At 52.6% G+C, this 22,978-nt stretch overlaps 1 protein-coding gene across 9 annotated transcripts in view; it reads left to right on the top strand.

The window, feature by feature from the left end:
• RGS12 (regulator of G protein signaling 12) overlaps positions 1 to 22,978 on the top strand; it is a 121,703-nt gene that overhangs the window by 84,522 nt on the left and 14,203 nt on the right. For 6 of the 9 annotated variants that reach the window (XM_068543505.1, XM_068543506.1, XM_068543504.1 and 3 more), the window contains 9 exons: positions 14,991 to 15,160; positions 15,610 to 15,702; positions 16,425 to 16,568; positions 17,328 to 17,507; positions 17,845 to 17,998; positions 19,783 to 19,859; positions 21,750 to 21,944; positions 22,319 to 22,392; positions 22,831 to 22,957. In XM_068543505.1, coding sequence (XP_068399606.1) covers positions 14,991 to 15,160; positions 15,610 to 15,702; positions 16,425 to 16,568; positions 17,328 to 17,507; positions 17,845 to 17,998; positions 19,783 to 19,859; positions 21,750 to 21,944; positions 22,319 to 22,392; positions 22,831 to 22,957 — 1,214 coding nt within the window. Of the gene's footprint in view, positions 1 to 274; positions 322 to 14,664; positions 14,807 to 14,990; positions 15,161 to 15,609; positions 15,703 to 16,424; positions 16,569 to 17,327; positions 17,508 to 17,844; positions 17,999 to 19,782; positions 19,860 to 21,749; positions 21,945 to 22,318; positions 22,393 to 22,830; positions 22,958 to 22,978 lie in introns of those variants that run through there. The other 3 variants (XM_068543510.1, XM_068543513.1, XM_068543508.1) reach the window with 3 other exon arrangements.

Below are 22,978 nucleotides of genomic sequence, written 5' to 3'. Positions count from 1 at the left end.
CAGTATATAACTGATTAATAAAACAAAAAACTAAGTCTTCAGTAGGTATGATCAAGAAAAAGAGGGAAAAACATTAAGAATGAAGAAGAAAGAAGACAAAGATAACTTCAAAGATAACAGAGAGCTAAAGTTATAAGAAAATTCTATGAATAACTTTATACTAATGCATCTGATTACCAGGTCAATTGGACAGCGTTTAGGAAAATATGGTTGGCCTAAGAAGAAAAGGAAACTTTGGTTAGATAAATCAACATAAGCAAAAATGATTTGGAAGTCAAAGATCTACACCGCAAAAGGCAACATGCCCAAACCAATTTATTGGTGAGTATATCAATGAGCTTGGGATAAATGATGTTGCAAATAACAAATAACTCCAAAATCACAGTGGCTCTAAGAAAGCAAAATTTCTTTTTTACTTACATCATACGCCTACTGCGGTTTGGCCTTATTTTGCTTTGCATGTTTTCGCTGTTGCAGCAGTTCCTCTATGGGACACTGTGAGTCTTGTGGCAGAGCTGGGTAGTGCTTCCTTCCCAAGCACTATGTGCTACACTCTCTCACATCACAAGGCCAAGCCTGACACTGAGGTGGGGGGCATGGGTAACCCTCCCACAAACAGGGGCAGCAAATATTTTGGACTTAACATGGTCTACCACACAGGGTATAGAAGATGGGAAGCTACCCTACCCTGCTCATATCAAGCCAGTATAACCTTGATACCAAAACTGGACAAGGATGGCACAAAATTGAATTATTGGCCAATTTAACTTAGTGAACAAATATGGAAACTTCCTAAATAAAATTTTAGCAAATTGAATCCAGCAGTGTTTTCATTTTTTAAACGCATCCTTATGAAGTGAGGTTTATTCACGGAATGCAAGGATAGTTTAACATTGGAGAATTTTCCACTCAAGTCACCATTTATTCATTCGACAGTTATTTTTAGAACTCCTACTTTCTTCTAAAAACTGTTCCAGGCACTGGGGATACATTGGTGAACAAAACGAAGTCTCTGCCTTCATGGCGCTTACGCTTCAATAAAGGAATATCACGGTCACATAAGCAGATTATTTTATATTAATAGATTAAAGGGGTAAAACTGTATGATTATCACAGTAGAGGCAAAGGAGTATCTAATAAAATTAAGTCCCCATTCCTTTTTTTTTTAAATTGAAGTATAGTTGATGTACAATATTATATAAGTTACAGGTGTGCAATATAGTGGTTCACAGTTTTTAAAGGTCATACACCATTTATAGTTGTTACAAAACATTGGCTATATTACCTGTGTTGTACATTATATCCTGTAGCTTATTTTATACACAGTAGTTTGTACCTCTTAATCCCCTACCCCTATATTGCACCCCCCTTCCCTCTCCTCACTGGTAACCACTAGTTTGTTTTCTGTATCTGTGAGTCTCCTTCTACCCATTTCCTTTTTTTAAAGTTATACTTAATAGTTAAACATTAGACCCAGGAATAAGACAAAGATGTTTCATATCTTAGCAACTATTTAACATTATATTGGAGATTCTGGCCAACACTATAAGGCAAGAAAAAGAAATTTTAAGACTTGTAAAGGAAGAAACGAAATAATCATTATTTACAAATGACATTCTCATCTAACTAGAAAACCCACAGCATATCAGTCACATGGCCAGGCCTGACTTTTAGAGCTAATGGAGTTCAGGAAGATGAAAAGTAGTAGCTTTCCTAAACAATATACATTGTTTTGATAGGAACATATATATGTTTGTAAAAGCATAACAAAAAATTTGGATCAACACCAAATTAATAAGATGGGTTTCCTCTAGGGAGGGGAGGTAGGACTAGAATTTTAGGTAATGATCAATAAGGGGTTTTATTTTTTATGTTTAAAATTTTTAAGTAGAAAACATTTTATGAATTGTGCATTAAAACTGCAAGATGTTTGTAATTTGAAGTTATATGCCTTTCAGCCTGTGCCATCTCATTAGCTTGTATTTGGAACACGTGATCTATTTATCCAACCAGTATTATTGAATGCCTACTATGTGCCTGGTACTACTTGTCACAATACTCTTATGATGCCAGTATACAGTTACTACTGTGGCTTTATAGAAAGGTGAAGTGACTTGGTGAGGAGTGGAGTTCTCACAGCACCCCTGTGACGTTAGTACATGGTTGTTACTGCAGCATTACAGAAGGGGGAGGGCAGTGTGACTCCAGAACCCACACTGTGAACCACCACACCTGTGCCAGGTAGAGCTGGGCTGGAGACTGGCTCCCAGGACAGAGCTTGCCACAGAGTAGACCTTCCACAGATGTATGTTGAGAAATGAGGAGGAGGGGGTGGCCCCATTTACTTCTTACTCATCTTAACGGCCCATCCAGTTTTAGGAAGAGAATATGGAGGATGGTTGGGTTCCCCCGTGTAGTGGAGCCCTGATCTTCTTCTTTTTCCAGAGAAGAGTCAGGCTCGGCAGGTCCTCAGGGCAGGCGGGGGGAGAGAGGGCACACCTTTATTTTTATTTATTTTTTGCACCATGTAATTTTTTTTCAGTCTGAAACTATATCAGACTTTCAAAAATTGCAGCTGTAGGACAAAGAACTTTTCCTGTACCATTTGAAAGTAAGTTGCTGATATGATACCCTTACCATCTTGAATACTTTAGAGTGAATGTCTTACAAATGAATACATTTTCCTGCATAACCAAAATACAACCATCAAAATTAGGAAATTAACACCAATACTTTGCTACCATCTTATCCTCACACTCTGTTCATTTTGCCAATTGATAGTAAATGTCATCTTTATGGTAAAAGGATCCAGTTCAGAATTACATTGGGCTTTTAGCTGTCATGGTTCTTTTATCTCCTTCAATGGAACAGTTCCTCCTTCTTTGCTTGTTTTTCACATTCATGCCGCTTTTGAAGATTGCAGACCCCTTAGTTTGTCGATGCTACCTCAGTTTGGGTCACCTCCGCCTTGAGCTCCACCCACTGGAGACATCCAGACCAGGGGTGGGGCTTCGGGAGCCCCACCACTCAGCACCGCCTCCTGCAGGAGAAGGGGCAGGAGAGCTGCCTGTCTTCTTTGGGGGTGAGGTGGGGAACGGGGTGAGGACCCCTCATGGAACGGGAGCCAGCCTGGTGACCAGATTTTTGGAGCCCAGTCTGGGACAAATGACTTTCTGAATTTGAGTGCTTTATTTGGAAGTCACATAAAAGACACAGGTATTACATTTGTTTAGTTTTGCACCTGACATACTATCTTCATTATTAAAATTATGTGAAATCATAACTGTTCCAGAATCCCAGGCTATGGATGCCATAGCCAAAAAGTACAGTTTATACCTGACATAAAAGTAAGTCTTTCCTGTGTCTCAGTATTACCTCTCTTCCACTGACAGGAGTGGCCTCTCAGTACCATCCCTGATGAAGGCGGTGCCTGCCCCATGCATCCTTGATGATCTTATCCCCTTGATCCTTTTCCTTCTCTGATGGCCAGCCCACCAGCCCCCTGTCCTGTTGGGGACGGTGCCCATTGCCTGGCCCCCCACCTACACGGTCTCAGTGCAGGCCTGGCGCCTGCAGCTGTGCCTTTAGTCTCCTGTGCCTCGGCTGCAGGCAGGGGTGAGCACCAGTTTTGAGTCTTCCTTGTGGAGGCCCCCATTTGGGGTCCTTGAGCTTCTGCACTGAGCAGTGGCCTCCAGACAGGGTCAGGCCACAGCTGGAGGGTTTACACTTCACGTGTGGCTCTTGGCCCCAGAATAAAGCGAGGTCTCCACAGAGTGTATGTATTTTATTCACTGAGATGAAATACACTAATTTAACTAAGGAATTAGTAAGTGAATAATGTGAATTTTTTTCATTCAGTTCAGCGTAATAAATGAATTTGATTAGGGCTAATCTTTGAAAAGTGTCCCGCGTCCCTTTTTGCTGAGTCCTGGAGGCCCCCTGTGCTCAGATGCCGGCTAGTGGGCAGCCCACGTGTGGTCACGGTTGCTAGCGCTGCGCGTTGAATCCTGAGCACTCTTGTGACAAGTGACACGTCCCCTTTGCGTGTCGCGTTACTTCCCACGCTGACCCTTTTTGGCTACGGTTCTGCCCACTCACACGGCCTCGTGAGCTCTCCCAGCATCTCACCCCCATCTGCTTGGCATTTCAGTCTCCAGAAGGACTTGTGTCATTTCAGACACAGAAAGTTTGTTCTGCTCTGCTCTGCCAGAACAGTTATAAATCGACTCTTCTGGTAGTGACTCCAGGAAAGACTCAGCATTTAGGTTTCTGGTGTTTGGGCCCACATTTCCTGTGGCCCTGGGAAGTATACGGAAGGATACTGTACACTGAGTGCTCCCCTATAGATCTGTGAGGCGTTTGCCTGCTCTCCAGGGCTGTGACATCTGGCCAGGAGCTCATGAACGGTGACACTGGGAGCGTCCCTTGGAGCACGTGGACGCTGTCTCAGCACCTTCACCAGCTAATCTCAGGCTGGTCATAGGAGGGCTTCACACGTCAGCAACTTCCTTTGTAAAATGGGCTGATGGATCAATAGTTTGCAGACTCCGTGCTGAGGAGGTGCTGTCAGGCTCCATAGACGTTTCATTCTCATCGGCAGAAGGGCTCTGTAAATAGTGGCAGATCTTTCATGAAGGAGGTGCTAGGCTGCCTGCCCGAGGCTGCACCAGGTCAAGCAGAGCGCCGCCGAGGTCTGTCCCACCTGTTCTTGTCTGTGTCTTCTTCCTTCCCAGTGGCCCAGCCCACACACGGGGATTCCATATGCGATTGCCTTGAGGAAAAAAAAAAGGGCCTGCTGCTTTCAATTTGTAAAACATGCCAGGGCTGCAGCTGGGGAGTGAGGTGAATACTCTTAGGGAGCCTGCTGTGTGGCGTGGGCAGGATGGCAGACTTGGACGTGCAGCTGAGCGGGGTAGGGCAGGGGTGGGGGGAGGCCGGGCAGCCCTCCCTGTGCGCCCACCTTTCAGTGCAGAGCTCGGGCAGGTTCCAGAATTCTACGTTCAAGCCTAGCCTTCCAGGGCGTTTGAAGAGAGGAGAATAGAATATATCTTACTTAACAGCATGTTAGCTTCTTTGATATTTTTTCACCATTTAGATGCATGGTGTAAAGATCTTAAGTTGTACTCTTGCCCCAAGCCCTGCAATTGTTAATTTCCCCCCTAATGAGAAAACCAAGACATAAAGATATTCAGGCCCATGCAGTCTATCACATTATGCCACCCAGAGCCAGAATGACCATCATGGGCCTGAGGCTCCACCTGGCTTTTCCCCCAGAACTGAATTTTACTGTTGAAGTGGCCATATGGCAGATATTCTCAAGGCCTGGTTTGAAGGGTGGACCAGTTCACTTGATGAGCAAGTACAGGCTTTAAAAAGTAAATGACGTGATGTTAAAACTCATGGAATCCTGCACCTGAGACTGTGTATTTCACTGTATGTGGATTTTATCTCAAAACTGTAAACAAAGATTAATTAAAGTCTAGTTACTGGTTTTGGTTTTGGCAGTGCATGTGTTATCAGTTCTTTTTTTTTAAAATAACTTTATCTATCTATCTATTTATTTATTTATTTATTTATTTATGGCTGCGTTGGGTCTTCGTTGCTGTGCGTGGGCATTCTCTAGTTGCAGCGGGTGGGGGCTACTCTTCATTGCGGTGTGTGGGCTTTTCACTGAGGTGGCTTCTCTTGTTGCGGAGCACGGACTCTAGGCGCACAGGCTTCAGTAGTTGTGGCATATGGGCTCAGTAGTTGTGGCTTGCGGGCTCTAGAGCGCAGGCTCAGTAGTTGTGGTGCACGGGCTTAGTTGCTCCGTGGCATGTGGGATCTTCCTGGACCAGGGCTGGAACCCATGTCCCCTGCATTGGCAAGCGGGTTCCTAACCACTGCGCCACCAGGTAAGGCTGTGTTATCAGTTCTTAAAGTACCTTCTGTGTATTCCAGGCTTCAGCAGATGAGCAAATACACCAAGAATAGTGGGAGCCCAGTTCTCCACTGCTGGGGAGGGAGTTACAAATATGGGACCGGAGAATGTGTTGGGGTTAAGGTTGGGGTTGGGGTTTGAGGTGTCAGTGTGAATTCATGGTTTTAATAGATGGACATGAGCATGTAGAAATAAGTAGATAAATAGATGTGCACCTGTGTATTCGTAGGCATGTGTGGGTATGCGTATCAGTATTTCTTAGCTCTGTCCACTGGAAGGGCCTGGAAGCAACAAAACCCCCCAGTAGCAATGAGCACCCCTTGTGTCCAGATCTTGGTGTCTAAACACCACTCCTCAGTGAAAGGAACAGGGTTCCTTGGAGCAAAACTGATTCCTTGTCTGGAGCACGGAAAGTACAAAATGAACCCTGCACATGTTTTCACACCAGGAAATAAGGAGGTGCTCAGTGCATGATGAGGACTTACCAGAAGGCCCCAGGTGCCAGCTTGAAGGGAGGCAGAGCATAAAAACAGAAGTCCATCGAGTGCATACTGATGGAGATAAATGAGTCTATAGTAAGTGGGGGAGGAGAGAAAGCTCTTTCATACAGTAAAATGTGGAGGAATGATGGCATCAGAAAGTCTTCTGTGGGGACTTCCCTTGTGGCGCAGTGCTTAAGAATCCGCCTGCCAATGCAGGGGACACGGGTTCGAGCCCTGGTCTGGGAAGATCCCACATGCCGCGGAGCAGCTAGGCCCGTGCACCACAACTACTGAGCCTGCGCTCTAGAGCCCATGAGCCACAACTGCTGAACCTGAGTGCCACAGCTGCTGAAGCCCGCACACCTAGAGCCTGTGCTCCACAACAAGAGAAGCCACTGCAAAGAGAAACCCATGCACCGCAACCAAGAGTAGCCCCTGCTCGCTGCAACTAGAGAAAACCCGCGCACAGCAACGAAGACCCAACGCAGCCAAAAATAAAGAAAGAAAATAAATTTATATATATATTAAAAAAAAGTCTTCTGTGGATGCCGAAATACTGGACACAAGCTTGACGAGGAACAAGATCCATCCATCAACTCAGAGGGCAGGATAGTGCCTCCACAGTGGAGAGCCTGGCACCCCAACCGAACAGCACCGACGCTGCGATGGACTGACGCCCCTTCTCCTGCAGAGAAGTGCAAGGAGGACACACATGGGGCACCCATCACTCCCGGAGTGCTCCTGCTAGGTCAGCAGGAGACACCAGGCAGCCCAGACTGAGGGGCAGTCCACAAAAGAGCCGGCCCATGTCCAGGTCTAGAGACCAAAGAGAGGCTGGGGGCTTTTTTTTTTTTTTTTTAAATTAATTAATTAATTTTTGGCTGCGTTTTGGCTTCAGTAGTTGTGGCGTGCCAGCTCATTAGTTGTGGCTCACGGGCTGTAGAGCGCAGGCTCAGTAGTTGTGGCGCACGGGCTTAGTTGCTCCGCGGCATGTGGGATCTTCCCAGACCAGGGCTCGAACCCGTGTCCCCTGCATTGGTAGGCGGATTTGTAACCACTGCACCACTAAGGGAAGCCCCAGGCCAGGAGCTTTTAAAGAGACACGACCACTAAGCGATCCTGAATTGGACCCTAGATGGGGAAATAGCCAGAAAGGACATTGCTGATGAAACTGGAACTCGGACTGTGTCACTTTCTCCAGTTTTGATGGCTGTGCTGTGGTCGTGAAAGAAAATGTCCCCGTACTTCAGAAATTCACACTGAAGTATTCAGGGGTGAAGAGGTATGCTGTCTCCACCTTAATCTCCAATAGTTTGGGAAAAGTTACCGGCGTGTGTGTTTAGAGAAGGAGACTGGGAGGAAGGGAGTGAGGGAGAGAGGAGAGAGGATGACACGGCCAGTAGAGCAAGATGTAGACGGCCAGTGAATCTGGGAAAGGGTGTATGGGAGTTCCGTTTACTGATTTTGTAATTTTTTGCAAGGTTAATTTATATCAAAATTAAAAGCTGCCCCCAAAGGATGGCATGTGTGGCTCTAAGAAAGGGGCAGCTTTAGGTCCGGTGGAGGTGTTTTCAGACCTCGTTCAAAGTCCTGTCTCCCCAGTTTACCAGCTGTGCTAGTAGCTCTGCCTTTCTGAGCACTGCCTGGGTCCCTGGGCAGATGAGGGGCCCGACGCAGAGGGACTGGGGCCCCACATCCTGGCCTGACTCTGCCTCTGCGCCCCCTGAGCTCTGCTGCCTCACCGGCAGATGGCTGCACTTCAGAAACGTGAGGTCAGAAAGGACATTGATAGGAAAGTGGGACCCACTGGGGCTCTGCCGCATCGTTAAACCCTTTTCCTGAATTGTTTTCTTGGAAAATGTTGATACTGATTTAACACCTTTTTAACAGAACTGTCACCTAGTTGTAGCTGTTTATGCAGCAGTGTCCATCCAAGAATCTGTAGCCGGGTCAGCCTGAGAGCCAGATCCAGCCCCTGCCAGTTTTTATAAACAAAGCTTTCATGGAACAGTCACGTGCATGCTTTGCTTTGACCTCAAAATGCTCCTTATGGTTTAAAAGTGGTTCAGTTTGGGGTAGTTGCTTATTACTTAGTGAATACTTATTCCTGATACTATGCAATTTTGGTGATCACCTTCTCATTAAAAAGATAAGTTTTATGTTTATGGGATTAAAATTTTTTAAATAGGGAAATTAAGAGTTTTATTATAAAAAGTTTTTTTTTTTTTTCCTTTGCCACTGCTAGTTTAACAGAAAACAAATTCCCAGAGGCCCCCAGGGCTTCAGCCTCAGCATTTGTGCCTCTGAGAACAGCTTCTGGAGCTGTGCTCTGCCTGCTAAATAATTCACATTCGTCGGCAGCAGCAGGCTAAAGGTCTGCTCTAAATTATGGATGCGTCTCCTGTGATGCTTTGTGTTAAGTATACTGGTGGTTCCTTCTCTGTGAGCGCGAAGGGAGAGCCTCGCCTTTGTCAGCCTGTGGACTGGGATCTCTGGAGAAAGTGCACTAATTTACCTCTTTGGGAGCGTGAGCTCAGCAACAATGTCTCTGTGTGTGGCCCGAGCCTGGGGCCCCGGGGGCTGTGCTGGCTGACCCTGGTATGGATTCAGAGGGGTGGTTTGCGGTGAATGGTTGGAAGTATTTGGTTAAATGGCATCACAGTGGCTCTTATCGGCTCTGCCCAGGTAAAGTCCCTCTGGTCTGTGCCTTGTCGTGGTTGGCGGGGGCAGGCAGACTGCGCGGTCTCCAGGTATGTGTGCCGAGGGCGCCCGTCCGCTCGGAGGCCGGTGGCAGTTAGCCCTATTACCTGAACTTGAGTTGTGATTTAAATATTTAAAGTGCTGGAGGTTATGGTTTGGATGAGATATTCTGGTGAGATAATGATGGGTGAAAGCCTTGAGTTACAGAATTATCTATAAAATGTTAATACTAAGGCATTCTTCAAGTTATTTGCAGCACGGTAACCTGCATGTTTGTCCAGCCAATGTAAAGGTGGTGGCTTTCCTAGTTTTCAGCAGATCTGAAACAGACTTCAAAAACTTTCTCACCAGGAAAGCATTTCTCTGACTCAAACTGGTGAATTGAAAGGAAAAAAAACCCCAACAGCGACAACAGAAACCAGGAAACATTCTCTGAAGTGAAACTGTAAGGTGGGATGTGGGGTGTCTTCCGTGGACGTCTTCTTCTTTGGCTGCAGTGTGTGGTTTTCCAAGCACCTGACACCCCAGAGAGACTCAGGCAGTGGCTTAGACATAGTGGGGTTTCTTCCATCACCTGTTCTGGCCTTGGAGTTGGGGTAGGAATCCTGGCGTTCGAAGGAATTTCATTTGTGTTCAAGGGCAGTCCTTCCACACGTGTGCACTGTTTTCTGTGTGTCGAGAGCAATTCCAGAGTGAGTTTAAAGGCGGCATGAATTATGAAATTCCGAACTTGACAGTGGCTGTCAAGGCCCAGGTGACTCTCCGTGTGTCACGGACACACGGAAGTGCTAGGATCTTGTCATCCCCTAGGGGTTCTGCACCCACCGCATGGCTCTCCACATTCTTCTGCAAGAACCTGCCACCTAAAGATTCACCAGGAGACCTCATGATGACAAGAACTGTGTACTGACGCGCTTTACGCGGCCAGGCATTGTCTCTAGTTTTCCCACTCTGAAGAGTGTGCACATGCCCAGAGGTCTGGCCGAGGTGGAGGGAAAAGGCCGGGGCCGTGGCCTCAGGCAGCGTGGCCTGGCCCTGGAGCTGCTCCTGCAGGGTCACTGCTATCCGCTCTTGAAGCTCCTGGTGCCTGAGTTGAGGCCCAGGGAGCAGGCATTCGGGTCCCAGAAGCAACAGTGTGGGTGTGTCTGCCAGAAGAAACAAAAGGAGCCTGTGGGGAGGCCCGGGGAGCCAGCGCAGGATAACTTTCTGACTTCGTGGGTCAGATGAGAGCTGGGGTCCAGGGCCTGCGTCCCCAGCTAAAATGACTCTTCCCAGGAGAGGCTGTGTCTGCAGGCAGAGCCCAGCCCAGCCCTCCACACCCCCCCACCCCCCGCCCCTTCTCAGGCCCAGCGCATCTTTCTGTGCAGGACACCAGTGCCCCTAAGAGTCCACGGCAGGAACCGCCCCACTCCCGCCGGGGCATCAGAAAAGGCAGGCCTCAGGGTGTGCCTGCCGCCGGCCGGCTGAGCCGCACCGCGCACACTGAGCGGCCGGGGGTCCTTTCTTTTTTCAATCGTAATGTTTCTTTATTGATTAGACTTTTAAAGTGTCAGTTATTGATTTGTGAGCCTTAAAAAATAATTCGTATTTGCTAAATCTTATAAAAATGAATTAGTACACGGGTCATCTTTCCCTTAACACGTGTATTCGGTCAGCGTTCATTCTTTCCTTCACTCAGTCCCTCCACGAACTTGCAGCGCTGGGCAGGGCCGGGGTTGGGCGCCTGGGAAGCCTGCTCACCCCCTCGCCTCCCTCGTGTCCTGTGTGCACTGGTCTACATCGCTCTGCCTGTTGCGTGTTGGAATCCACACACCTTTTGTTTGACAAGTAAAAGCTGCGACACTCTTGATGGGTTCAGCTGCTCTGTCTGCAGTTTGCCCCCCACCCTGCCCTCACCATCCAGCCTCAGCCGGACCTCCGCTGGCCGCTCTCCACGTGCAGCCAGAAGGACAAAGTCCCTTCTTTTTTATTATTATTATTAATAGAATTTTTTATTTTTAGCATAGATGTGATGACTTGTTTTTCAATATTTTTTATTGAAGTATAGTTGATTTACAATGTGTTAATTTCTGCTGTACAGCAAAACAATTCAGTTATACATATATATATACATTCTTTTTTTAAAATATTCTTTCCCATTATGGCTTATCCTAGAATATTGAATACAGTTCCCTGTGCTATACAGTAGGACCTTGTTGTTTATCCATTCTCTATATAATAGCTGACATCTGCTAATCCCAAACTCTCACTCCATCCCTCCCCCAACCCCCTCTCCCTTGGCAACCACAAGTCTGTTCTTTATGTCTGTGAGTCTGTTTCTGTTTTGTAGATAAGTTCATTTGTGTCATGTTTTAGATTCCACATGTAAGTGATATCATATGGTATTTGTCTCTCTGTCTGGCTTACTTCACTCAGTATGATTGTCTCTAGGTCCATTGATGTTACTGCAAATGGCATGATTTCACTCTTTCTTATGGCTGAGCAGTATTCCAGGGTGTATATATGTACCACATCTTTATCCATTCATCTGTCAGTGGACATTTAGGTTGTTTCCATGTCCTGGCTATTGTGAATAGTGCTGCTGTGTGAACATAGGGGTGCATGCATCTTTCCGAATTATAGTTTTGTCTGGATATATGCCCAGGAGTGGGATTGCTGGATCATACGGTAATTCTATTTTCAGTTTTCTGAGGAACCTCCATACTGTTTTCCACAGTGGCTGCACCAACTTCCATTCCCACCAACCGTGTAGGAGGGTTTCCTTTTCTCCACGCCCTCTCCAGCATTTATTGTTTGTAGACTTGCTAGTGATGGCCATTCTGACCAGTGTGAGATGGTACCTAAGTGTAGTTTTGATTTCCATCTCTCTGATAATTAGTGATGTTGAACAGCTTTTCATGTGCCTATTAGCCATCTGTATTTCTTCTTTGGAGAAATGTCTATTTAGGTCTTCTGCCCGTTTTTTGATTGGGTTGTCTGTTTTTCTGTTGTTGAGTTGTATGAGCTGCTTATATATTTTGGAAATTAAGCCCTTGTCGGTTGCATTGTTTGCAAATATTTTCTCCCGTCTTGACATTCCCTTGTTTATCGCTGTCCTCCAGGGTGAAATCCGCACAGCTTGGGTGCCCACCTCCCGGCCCTGCTGGCCTTGCCTGCCAGCTCTCCTGCTCCTCGGCCGCCCAGCCACACCGGCTGTGAGCCGTGTTTCTTCTGCCACAGGGCCTTTGCACGTGCTTGTCCCCTTGTGGAAGGCTTTTCCCGCTTTCCTGAGGTCGGTTAAGTTCTGTTCATCCCTCAACTCTCAGTTCAACCATTATTGCCTTAAGGGAAAAAAGCTGGAGGAAAATGTTTTGGTGCTCATACTTTACAGAGGGTTTTTAAAATAGACTGTTTCATCTTTTGAGGATGACCCTGTTTATCAGCATGGAACGTAGCAGGAAAGCTTCTCTGCTCGGCCCCTGATGCTGCGCCTGATGCTGGTTCACGGCTCACATTCTCTTTGGCTCCGTGTGGGGGTCCCCGGGGCTGGGGGCGTCTTAAGCCCCTACTTAGTGACAGATCATACTCTTCCTCCACTTCCCTTTGGTTTATTGATCTTTTTTCTTATTGATGTGTAGGTGCTCTTAAATATGAAGAAAATCAGTCCTTCAGCTGTGTAATGTGTTACATGTATTTCCCATAGTTTATTTGTCTTTTGCCTTAGCTTGCAGTGTTTTTTACATACAGAGATTTTATTTTATTTTTTTGAGGCGTAGTTGACATACAACATTATGTTAGTTTCAGGTGTACGACATAATGTTTCAAAATTTGTATATATTGTGAAATGATTGCCACAGTGAGTCTAGCTAACTTCCCTCACCAGGCACAGCTGCAGAGTTCTTTCTTGCGATGAGAACTTTCAAGATTTACTCTCTTAGCTCCTTTCACATGCGCGACGCAGTGTTGTTGCTTACACCCGCCGTGGCGTCCCGTCCATCCCCAGGACCTGTTTACCTTACGTCTGGACGTTTGTACCCTCTGACCCCTCCACCCACATTGCCCCCCACCCTGCCCACTGCCTCTGGCACCACCCGTCTGCTCTCACACACCGAGACTTCAAGTCTGTCTCTGACGGCTCTGGGCGGGAGCCTGCTGGATGTCCTCACTCAGGTATCTCAGAGAACTGTCCCGTGCTTTCTTCTAGTATTTCTCCGACTCCACTGTTTACGTTTAAATCTTTGGTCCGTGTGGCATTTATTCTAGTGCGTATTGCAAGACCCCCAACTTGGTCACTCTCCAGCTGGTCACGGTTGACCCTGTAGCACATGTATCGAGTGATCCGCTTGTGTCCTGTCCCAGTGGCGCGTCTGCTTCTGCAGCGGCATCGTTCAGGATGCAGGTGTGCGACGTGTATCACGTTGGGTGGGGCTGGCCCTGCCTCCGTGCTTTGTTTTGTGTAGTTTTCCAGCATTTCGTGTTTAGTTTTCCACATGAACCTTTACACTCAGTTTGTCTGGTTCTAATAGAACGTGTATTGGGAAGTGTGTTGGGAGGAGAGGTTAATTTGGGGGGGATGGGTGTCTGTGGTGTTTAGTGCTTTGTTGCCCCGGTTACTGGACACAAATCATACGTGAAGACGTGGGGTCTTCCAGGACCCCAGCCCCAAGGAGAGAGAGGAGGAGAGTGTGAGTGTGTGCCTGCCTGTGAGCGTGTCAGGGTGTGTGTGAGAGCGTGTGCCTGCCTCTGAGTGTGTCAGGGTGTGTGTGTGAGCGTGTGCCTACCTGTGAGTGTGTCAGGGTGCGTGCGTGAGCGTGTGTGAGCGTGTGCCTACCTGTGAGTGTGTCAGGGTGCGTGTGTGAGCGTGTGCCTGCCTCTGAGTGTGTCAGGGTGCGTGTGTGAGCGTGTGCCTGCCTGTGAGCGTGTCAGGGTGCGTGTGTGAGCGTGTGCCGGCCTCTGAGTGTGTCAGGGTGCGTGTGTGAGCGTGTGCCTACCTGTGAGCGTGTCAGGGTGCGTGCGTGAGCGTGTGTGAGCGTATGCCTACCTGTGAGTGTGTCAGGGTGCGTGCGTGAGCGTGTGTGAGCGTGTGCCTGCCTCTGAGTGTGTCAGGGTGCGTGTGTGAGCGTGTGCCTGCCTGTGAGCGTGTCAGGGTGCGTGCGTGAGCGTGTGTGAGCGTGTGCCTGCCTCTGAGCGTGTCAGGGTGCGTGTGTGAGCGTGTGCCTGCCTCTGAGTGTGTCAGGGTGCGTGTGTGAGCGTGTGCCTGCCTGTGAGCGTGTCAGGGTGCGTGCGTGAGCGTGTGTGAGCGTGTGCCTGCCTCTGAGTGTGTCAGGCTGTGTGTGTGAGCATGTGCCTGCCTCTGAGTGTGTCAGCACGCGTTGAGGAGTGGGTTTCCGGTCACATACACACAAAACCGAGAGCTGTTCTCGTGGGGAAGTTTTGTGTGTCGGAGTCTAAGCAGAGCAGTTCCAGGTGGTTCTGTGTACCCTGGTCCTCAGCTCCCTGCCTGGGCACTGCGGTGCACTTAGCGACAGTGCGTGTTTCTCCGGGTCCTGGGAACCCCACCGGTGCCCCTTTCTCTCTGCTCAGCCCGCCCGTCACCCAGCCCTGGCTCCTGGCCCGTCCCGACCTCAGGTGGACTCACTCGGAGCCCCTGCCGTGCCCGCGGCCAGGGCGGCCGCGACCTGTGACGAGCATCCTTGTCGGGTGTGCGCGTGCGTGGCCTCAGGAGGTGGGTTCGGTCTCGTTCCCACTCGGCCCAGTACCCAGGGTGCCCAGAACGATGTGGCCACGGTGAGGGCACTCGCCGCACTGTGTCGGCTGAACGCACCTCCTGTAGAAGACAGATGGTGAGGGCCCCGTGGGCAGGAGGGGTACAGGCCCGCAGGTGAGTGAGGTCTGTGCTGGCCCCGCAGAGCTGAACGGCGCCGACCTGAAGGACTGCGTGAGCAACCACAGCCTGAGCAGCAATGCCAGCCTCCCCAGCGTGCAGAGCTGCCGGCGCCTGCGTGAGCGGAGGGTTGCCAGCTGGGCCGTGTCCTTCGAGCGGCTTCTGCAGGACCCGCTCGGAGTTCGCTACTTTTCCGTGAGTCTGACGGGCAGCGGGCACCTCCTCCAGCCGGACCCCGGAGCAGGGCTGGGCAGGGCAGACGTCTCCTCCTCCTGCTCCTACCCCGGGCGCTCAGGCCCAGGGGTTGGAGGGAGCCTCTGTCTGCTGTGAGGGGCATCAGAGCTTCTTGTGAACCCTTGGAAGCAGCTGCCTGCTAGCCGGGCCAGCTGCTAGGAAGGGATGCTCAGCCCCTAAGAAAGCAGCTGGGAAGGCCCAAGTGGTCCCAGCGAGGGCAGCTTTTACGTTTGCTCCCAGGTAAATTCTGGAGAGGCGCTTGGAACCCCTGGTTTCTGTGAAAGATGAAAATAAGAATAAAGTAGGAATAATGAAACAGAGGAGCACAAGAGGAGGGAGGTCCCACCGCCACTACTGACGTACCCTTTTCTGAGGATTGTGTGAAGGTTAATCTATGGCGTTTTTCTTAGGATTTTCTAAGGAAGGAATTCAGTGAAGAAAACATTTTATTCTGGCAGGCCTGTGAATATTTTAATCATGTTCCCGCACACGACAAAAAAGAGGTATGTTTCTTCAGGCTGGGAAGTGGGCGTGGTTAAAGGGCAGGGTGATCTGAGCGTAGGTTCACACATAGTGCAGTTTGAAAAGTCCGTGTAAAAATATTTTCACACGATTAAAAAAAATTCTTCTTCAGAATGTTTCTTAATATATATGATATTTAATTTTGCCTAAACATAGCTTGCGTAAATGGCCCTAAAACTTTCAGCACATGTGCTGCCACTCCGCGTGTGGAAGCGGATTTAAGAGAAAATCCTGGGCAGAAGGGCGTCCTAAGGATGCCTGTCCGTGCAGCCGCCCTTGCAGGCTGCGTGGGGGCAGCTGAGCCCCCGCTGGTGTGGGTGCTGAGCCGCGGCGTGACCTGCCCGGAGGCAGCCTGTGCCCCTCCCTCAGAGGGGGGCCTCTTCTCGGCTCCTCACGCTCCGTGCTGCCCGGAGCTCCCTCCCCCTTTGGCGAGACCACGCCATGTGACGCCACCCGCGCCGCCCGCACCCGGATGCCCCGTAGCAGCCGCACAGCCCCGGTCTTTGGAACATTCAGATCGCGCTTTGACACGACTCGGAGAGGAGCTGATTTATTGAAAAGTTTCATACTGGCTGGTACCGTTAGTTAGTATCCAAGCAAGAGATATCTACTAGGCCCCAGGAAAATGTGTCTCCATTGCCTGGACGCGTGTCAGAAAACACGTGTGTGGTCTGCATGTCCCACTCACGCGCTGTCCCGTCAGCTCTCCTACAGGGCCCGCGAGATCTTCAGCAGGTTCCTGAGCAGCAAAGCCACCACGCCGGTCAACATCGACAGCCAGGCCCAGCTGGCAGACGACACCCTCAGCGCCCCGCACCCCGACATGTTCAAGGAGCAGCAGCTCCAGGTGACAGCCCGGGGCGCGGGCAGAGGACTCGGGTCCCGGAGAGCAGCCCCCGCAGGCACCAGGCTGCGAGGAGAGTGCCGGGGGGACCCCCACCCCTACCCTGCCCCACCCCGCCCCCTGGGCTCCATCTCAGAGCCAGGGTTCAGCAGGGCCCTGGAGCAGGACGTCCCCACCACGGCGTTCCTGACTGTTGACGCTCTCCCTTGTGCATCTGTGTGTGATCACAGGTTCATGGACGGTGATATACATGGAGATGGATAGATGTTTGGATTTTTTTCGGTTTTAGGACATCACCGTGATGAAGCGTGTGCATTAGACTTAATGTTTTTTAGAGCACATGTCCACTGGCCTTAGCAGAGGTTACTTATGTTGCTGAGTCATATGCATGAGGTTTAAAAAAATGGAGGAAGGTGTGTTCAAGTCAGGTCTCACTTCCTTTCGGTTTCCGGTTGCCTTTGATTTCATTCTTACTTAACAAAGTAAAGATTCTCCAAGATTGCACCTTGGCTGTCCTGAGGCCACTCAGACGCTGGCTTTACGTGGGTTGTTGGAACTGGCTGATCGTTATCGCGGCCACCGAGGGCTGGCGTGTTACGAGAAGTGTGATCAGACATAAAGGAGCCTGGGCAACGACTCCAGGGGCGATGAGGGGCTTTGGGAACAGGCCCTGCTGCGCGTGTGGCCCGGCGCCGCCCCGCACCTTCGGGGCCAAGTGTCCAGTTCCGTGTGTCACTGGACAGCGCTGTGTTTCCTCGGCAGATCTTCAACCTGATGAAGTTCGACAGCTACACTCGCTTTCTGAAATCCCCGTTGTACCAAGAGTGCATCCTGGCGGAGGTGGAGGGCCGCCCGCTGCCCGACGGGCAGCAGGTTCCCAGCAGCCCCACATCCAAGCACAGCGTCAGCTCCGACCACTCCAACACGTCCACACCAAAGAAGGTGCCCGTGCCGGCCGCGCTGGCCCCCCAGATGAAAGCTGTTCTGCAGAGATGACAGCAGACGCCCCTGTTGGCTTATCCCCTCACCCGCAGGGAATGCAAGGCCCTCTTAGCACTCGTACCTCCCATGCGTCTTGTCTGAGGCTCTGGTCGGGGCGGGGGGCTCCAACTGCCATTTCTGGAGAGGCTGGCGGGGCTGTGCCTCTGGCCTTGAGGGACCTGGACCCTCCTGCGGAGCACCTGTCTTGGCAGCCTGCTCCAGCTCCCTTTCCCATGCACTTCGTGTGATATTAAATTACCTTCACACTGTTTTAACAACGTTTTCCATTTGATGGCAGTTGAGTGGAATATCGAAATCAGGACGGTCCCTGAATGAAGAGTTGGGGGACGAGGACAGCGAGAAGAAACGAAAAGGAGCGTTTTTCTCTTGGTCAAGGACCAGGAGCACCGGGCGGTCCCAGAAGAAGAAGGACCAAGGCGACCGTCCAAACGGTTCGTGGTTTGTCGTGTGCAGGTGGGGGAGGGAGGGGGGGCGAGGCGAGGCCCTCTCAGGGATGGATGAGGAAGTGTGGGCTGTGCTTGTGAGGTGGCCCTTTGGGGCGGCCTGACTGGGGAAGCAGGGGGCTCTAGGGCCCTCTGAGGGGGGGCATGGTGCATTCTAACCCCCCAGGCTAGGGCGCCCCACAGGTACCACCCTCTTCTTGCTTGAGCAGTAATGGGTGCTCTTGGTAGAAAATTTGGAAAATACAGCCAAGTGAAAAGCAGAATATACAGGTGTCCTGCCCTCTGCCCACCCAGACAGCCTCTTGCTTTTCTGCCGTGTGCAGAGAGGTACACGAGCTTTTGTAATTTCTTTAAGGAAATGTGACACCATAGTTTGGGTACCAAGCATTTTCAAAATCGTAATTTCATTATTGTAAATTTTAAAGGTTGCCATCCTAGATCCTCTCTGCCTTGGTTTCTTTCTTGGATGTGGCTGAGAAGACAGTGTGAGAGGGACAGGGACGGGGCTGGGACGCGCCGGGAGGGGGGTGGGCGGAGCGGTAGCAGCCTGGGCCGCGGGCCGGGGCAGAGAAGGACGGGGCGCACGCTGGGCGCCGGAAGCACGCGCGGGAGGGTTTGGCGGCCTTTTCTTCTCCACAGACTGTCAGGAAAGGGGTTATTTTCCGGGAAGTAACCTGCAGGCTCCAGACCTGGCCCCAAGTTTAGGTTGGGCGGCTTATGGAGGGAGCTTGGACAGGGAGCCCCTGAGGGAGGTGCTGCCTGTGCTGTGCCAGGCGCTTCAGAGGGTTTATCTCCTGCTTCGAGCCGGCCGCAGGCAGCGCTCACGCCCGCTTTGCAGAGGGCAGTGTAGGGAGGCTGTGGGCTTCTGCGGTGCCCTGAGGCTCCGGGGCCCTGCCTGGGGCGGCCGGTACAGCTGTTCTTCCACAAGGAAGGGCAGCCGGAGCTGGGGGTGGGAGCGGTGTCGTCCGTGCGGCCAGGGACCCCCGAGGGCCGGAGATGGGGGAGTGCCTGCCTCTCTAGGTCTGTGTCCCCACGTGGGACCCCAGGAGACCGGGGTCCCCATACCCGGCACATCTTTAGAGAGCCACCCAGAAAGGCCCTAAGTCCTGACTCCAGGACGCTCCCCAGGCATCCTGACTCTCTCGCCTGGCAGTCCGTTGCTTTTGGCAGATGGGTCATTGGGACCTGGGGGCCTCCGTGTAATCAGGCCCCCTGCTCCACCCGCAGGCCCCGGCACAGCGGCATGATCGGGGCCCTAGGCCCTGTGTTTTTAAAGGTCCTTTCTATGTCAGAGTTCTCGCGATTTTTAGATTACAGTTAGCTCAGTCAGTGACATCGGGTGGCGCGATTGTCAGGACTTCACAGGAAGACGGGACGTGAGCCGTTGGTAAAAGATGCCGTAACGGGCTGGCACGTGAAGCCACATGTTGAGATAACAATTCCAGATTAAATGAAGGGCAGGGAGGCCCTGCGCTTGCTTGCGTTTTGACCTGCAACGAGGCAGCAGGAGCCAGGGGGCCGCGCGGGCGCCAGCAGAGCAGAGCGCGGCCTGGGCGGGGGCTCCCGGCTCCGGCTGTGTGCCGGGGCGAGGCTGCGCCGCCGAAGGGCCTCCGAGCCTGGCTCCCGTCCTTCGAGTGTGTCTGTTCAGCCTAAAGGAGGTGTGGGGCTGTGGGGGACATGACCACCCTCGGGGGGTTTCTGCATTTCTGCATTAAGCGAGCAAGCGTGAAGCTGGTGCTGTTGGGTGTTCTGAGTCCCTGTGTCCCCTCCAGACCCCCTGCACGCCAACGGAAGCCTGGGCCGCCGGGAGTCGCAGGGCTCCATGTCCTCGGCTGGGAGCCTGGACCTGGTGAGTCCCCGCGAAGCCGTTTCCCTCGTAAAGGAGCTGTTGGATGGATGGGGAGGGCACCCCTTGAGCACTAGGAAGATCTCTGGGTTTATTTCTGAGACCTTTTGTTCCCGTTCAGGCACGTTTCTCTGGACGCCCACGGGAGCGGGCAGGTGCTCCTCTTGGTCTCGGCACCTGCACGTCCCGTGAACTCAGACACCCCCGTGTCTCTGCCTGTGCGCTGGGGGCTGTGCCGACGGGGCTCTTCCCCGCCGGGCCCTGCTGCGGGCCGGGGGCCCGGGTCCTGCCTGGCCCTGCGCTCTCTCCTCATGCCCCGCTGAGTTGCTTGTCTGGCCCAGTTTCCAGTTAGGTGGAGGAGGCACTGGGCTGACCTGCTAGCTGGTTAGCTGTCGTCTGATAGCAATTTTGGAAAACCCTATTGTTGCCGGCCTCCTAGTCGCTTGAGATGGTCAGGCAGTAGTGAGTGTAGAATGTCATTTCTTCTTCAGTTATAACAATACCAGTTAGAGCCGTGAGGGTGGACCACGCACCAGTCAGCTATTGCTGCCTGACAAACCATCCCAAAACCCAGTGGCTTAAGACAAAGATCATTTATTATTGCCCGTGCGTCTGTGGGAAGGGCATATTTGGGGCCATTTTGCAATCAGTCTACCACCTGCAAACTAGTTTTCTGAAGTAATATTTGGGAGAAAGAGATTTTCAGACCCTCGGAGGACAGAGGGGTAAGGAAGTGACAACCAGGGCAAGTCGGGCATTAGAAGGAGGCATGCGGGGAGCTGTCTGTAGCCAGGAAGCGGTGCTGTAACTCAGGGACCCAGAGGTCTGCCACGGGGAGCGCGGCCGCGGGCTGGCCCCTGGTCCGGCTCCTGCCCCGAGCACGTCGGAGCCCTGCTCCGAGCAGTGGGGAGGGGCCGCCTCCCCGCTCTTGCCTAGTCCAGCCACAGCGCAGACATCACGTCGCAGGTGCTGCTGTTCTGGAAGGCTCGCTTCCCCATCCTGCAGGCGTGTCCCCCGCCGCAGGGCCTGGCAGTGGGACAGGTGGGCGGGGCCACATCCCCCGCGCCGGGCAGAGGTGGTGGGCGTTCTCTGGGCAGAAGGCACCCCAGGCTGCAGGCTGCCTGCAGGGCGCACCCCCGGCAGCCCCGCGGAGGAAGGAGCTGAGACTCCCCCGTGCCCCTCACACCCAGCCTCCCCGCGCCCGCTCCTCGTGAACTGGGGCCAGGGTCTGAGGGGCCTCACACCCTCAGGTGTGTGCCGCTGCCTCTGAGCCTTGGCCCGGCCGTCCCGCCCCCTCTCCCAGCCTCTTCCCTCCGGCCCACCTGCTGTCTGTCCGTCCATTCCTCTCGGAAAGGCCTTGGGCCTGCGAGGTCGGGCAGAAAGAGCCAGAAAGGTGACCAGAAGCAGCAGAGGTTGCCTGCTTTGTCCGTCCCCAGCTCCTAGGCTGAGAGACGGGCGAGGCAACTCCTGGTCCCTAGATGGCCTCAGTGGGCTCTGCAGGGTGACTCCATGTGCTTCCGGGTCAGGAAGGCCAAGACTGGACCCCTGAAAACAGAAGTGGGAAGGCCCATCCTATTCTAGTAGGAAAGCTAGTTAGCATGGCCCTTGTAAAAGTTTAGACTCAGAGGTTGGAGGCTGGGACGGCAAGGACGGTGCCTGTAGTTGAGAGGGGGTGGCTCTCTCAGTTAACTAGCAGCCCCACAACTTAGCGGCCGTGTGTGCACAGCGCACTGTGCCTCTGTCGGAACGTGTTTGCATTGTGGAGCTGGGTGTGCACAGGGAACCGCACTGCTGGGCCCCCCAGGCGTGTGCAAGCTACGATGGCCCTTCCCCGGGGCCTCCCCGCACTTTCCCTGACCCTGCGCCCGCCCCCGTGTCTCCCTGCCCCCCCAGCCAGAGGCCTGCAGGACCCTGGCGCCCGAGAAGGACAAAGCCGCCAAGCACTGCAGCATCCAGCTCCCCGACGGGACGGCCTGCGTGGTGCTCGTCAGGGCGGGGCTCTCCATCAAGGAAGTCCTGGCCGGGCTCTGCGAGCGACATGGCATCAGCGGGGCTGCCGTGGACCTCTTCCTGGTGGGCGGGGACAAGGTACAGGGCTGCGGAGACCGAGGGCCTTTCCTTTGGGGGCGTCTGCCCTGTGGGAGATCCTGCCGATAGGGGGGCCGGCCAATCTGCGTGTGTTTACCTAAACGTGCGGGTTCCCTGCCGCCTTGGCCTGTGTTGGGCCTCGCGGCCGACTCTGCTCTGTGCTCCTCGTCTGAACCGTGCGTGTGACGGGGGTGGGTCCTGAGAGCTCAGTCTCGCTGCGCAGAACCCTCTGCGGGCTCACAGCAGCCGGTCAGAGAGCTGAGGCCTTCTCTCCAGCTGTGGTGGGCTGCGTTTGAAGCTGCACTTTGCTTCGTGCAGCTGTGCGCCCTGGCTCCCACTGACGTCCGTCTCTCTTCCTTTCGTGTGTTCCGTAGCCTCTGGTGCTGCATCAGGACAGTAGCATCTTGGAGTCTAGGGACCTGCGCCTAGAAAAACGCACTTTATTTCGGTAAGAGAAATGCAATTGCCGTTTTCATGACGTTTCCAGAGCCGCAGGCTGTTTCTGACCACTTGCCCCACTGGCCTCCGCTCTGCTGGGAGTGCCGACACCCCCGCTGCGAGCTCAGAGGGGCAGCCGCACGTGGCCCCAGGCACCCCAGGGGCCAGAGGGTCACGCTCCCCGCCTGCCGGCGACCACGGCAGGGCTGCACCCGGGGCAGGGTCGACCCGTGGGGAGGGGCCGCTCCTTGTCGGGTGTGACAGTCCTGGCTCAGCCCCGCGAGACCCTAAAGAAGCCCCCCTGTGGGCCCTCTTCTCGTGCAGAACCTGGGGCTGCCTTGGCGATCCCCGTGGGTGCCACGCTGCTCTGCTCTTGAGACGGAACGTCCACGTGACAGTTGCCGCGTATTTGTGGCAAACGTGCTCCTGTTTCTCCCCCTCTAACCAGGCTGGATCTGGTGCCGATTAACCGGTCTGTGGGACTCAAGGCCAAGCCCAGCAAGCCAGTCACGGAGGTGCTGCGGCCCGTGGCGGCCAAGTATGGCCTGCGCCTGAGCGAGCTGGTGGCCCGGCTGGTGAGTGACCAGGCTGGTGAG

This window comes from Eschrichtius robustus, chromosome 4 (genome assembly GCF_028021215.1).
Source record: "Eschrichtius robustus isolate mEscRob2 chromosome 4, mEscRob2.pri, whole genome shotgun sequence".
Lineage (NCBI taxonomy): Eukaryota > Metazoa > Chordata > Mammalia > Artiodactyla > Eschrichtiidae > Eschrichtius > Eschrichtius robustus.
The sequence above is the reverse complement of the archived record's forward strand: the minus strand, read 5'-3'. Positions and strand labels throughout refer to the sequence as shown.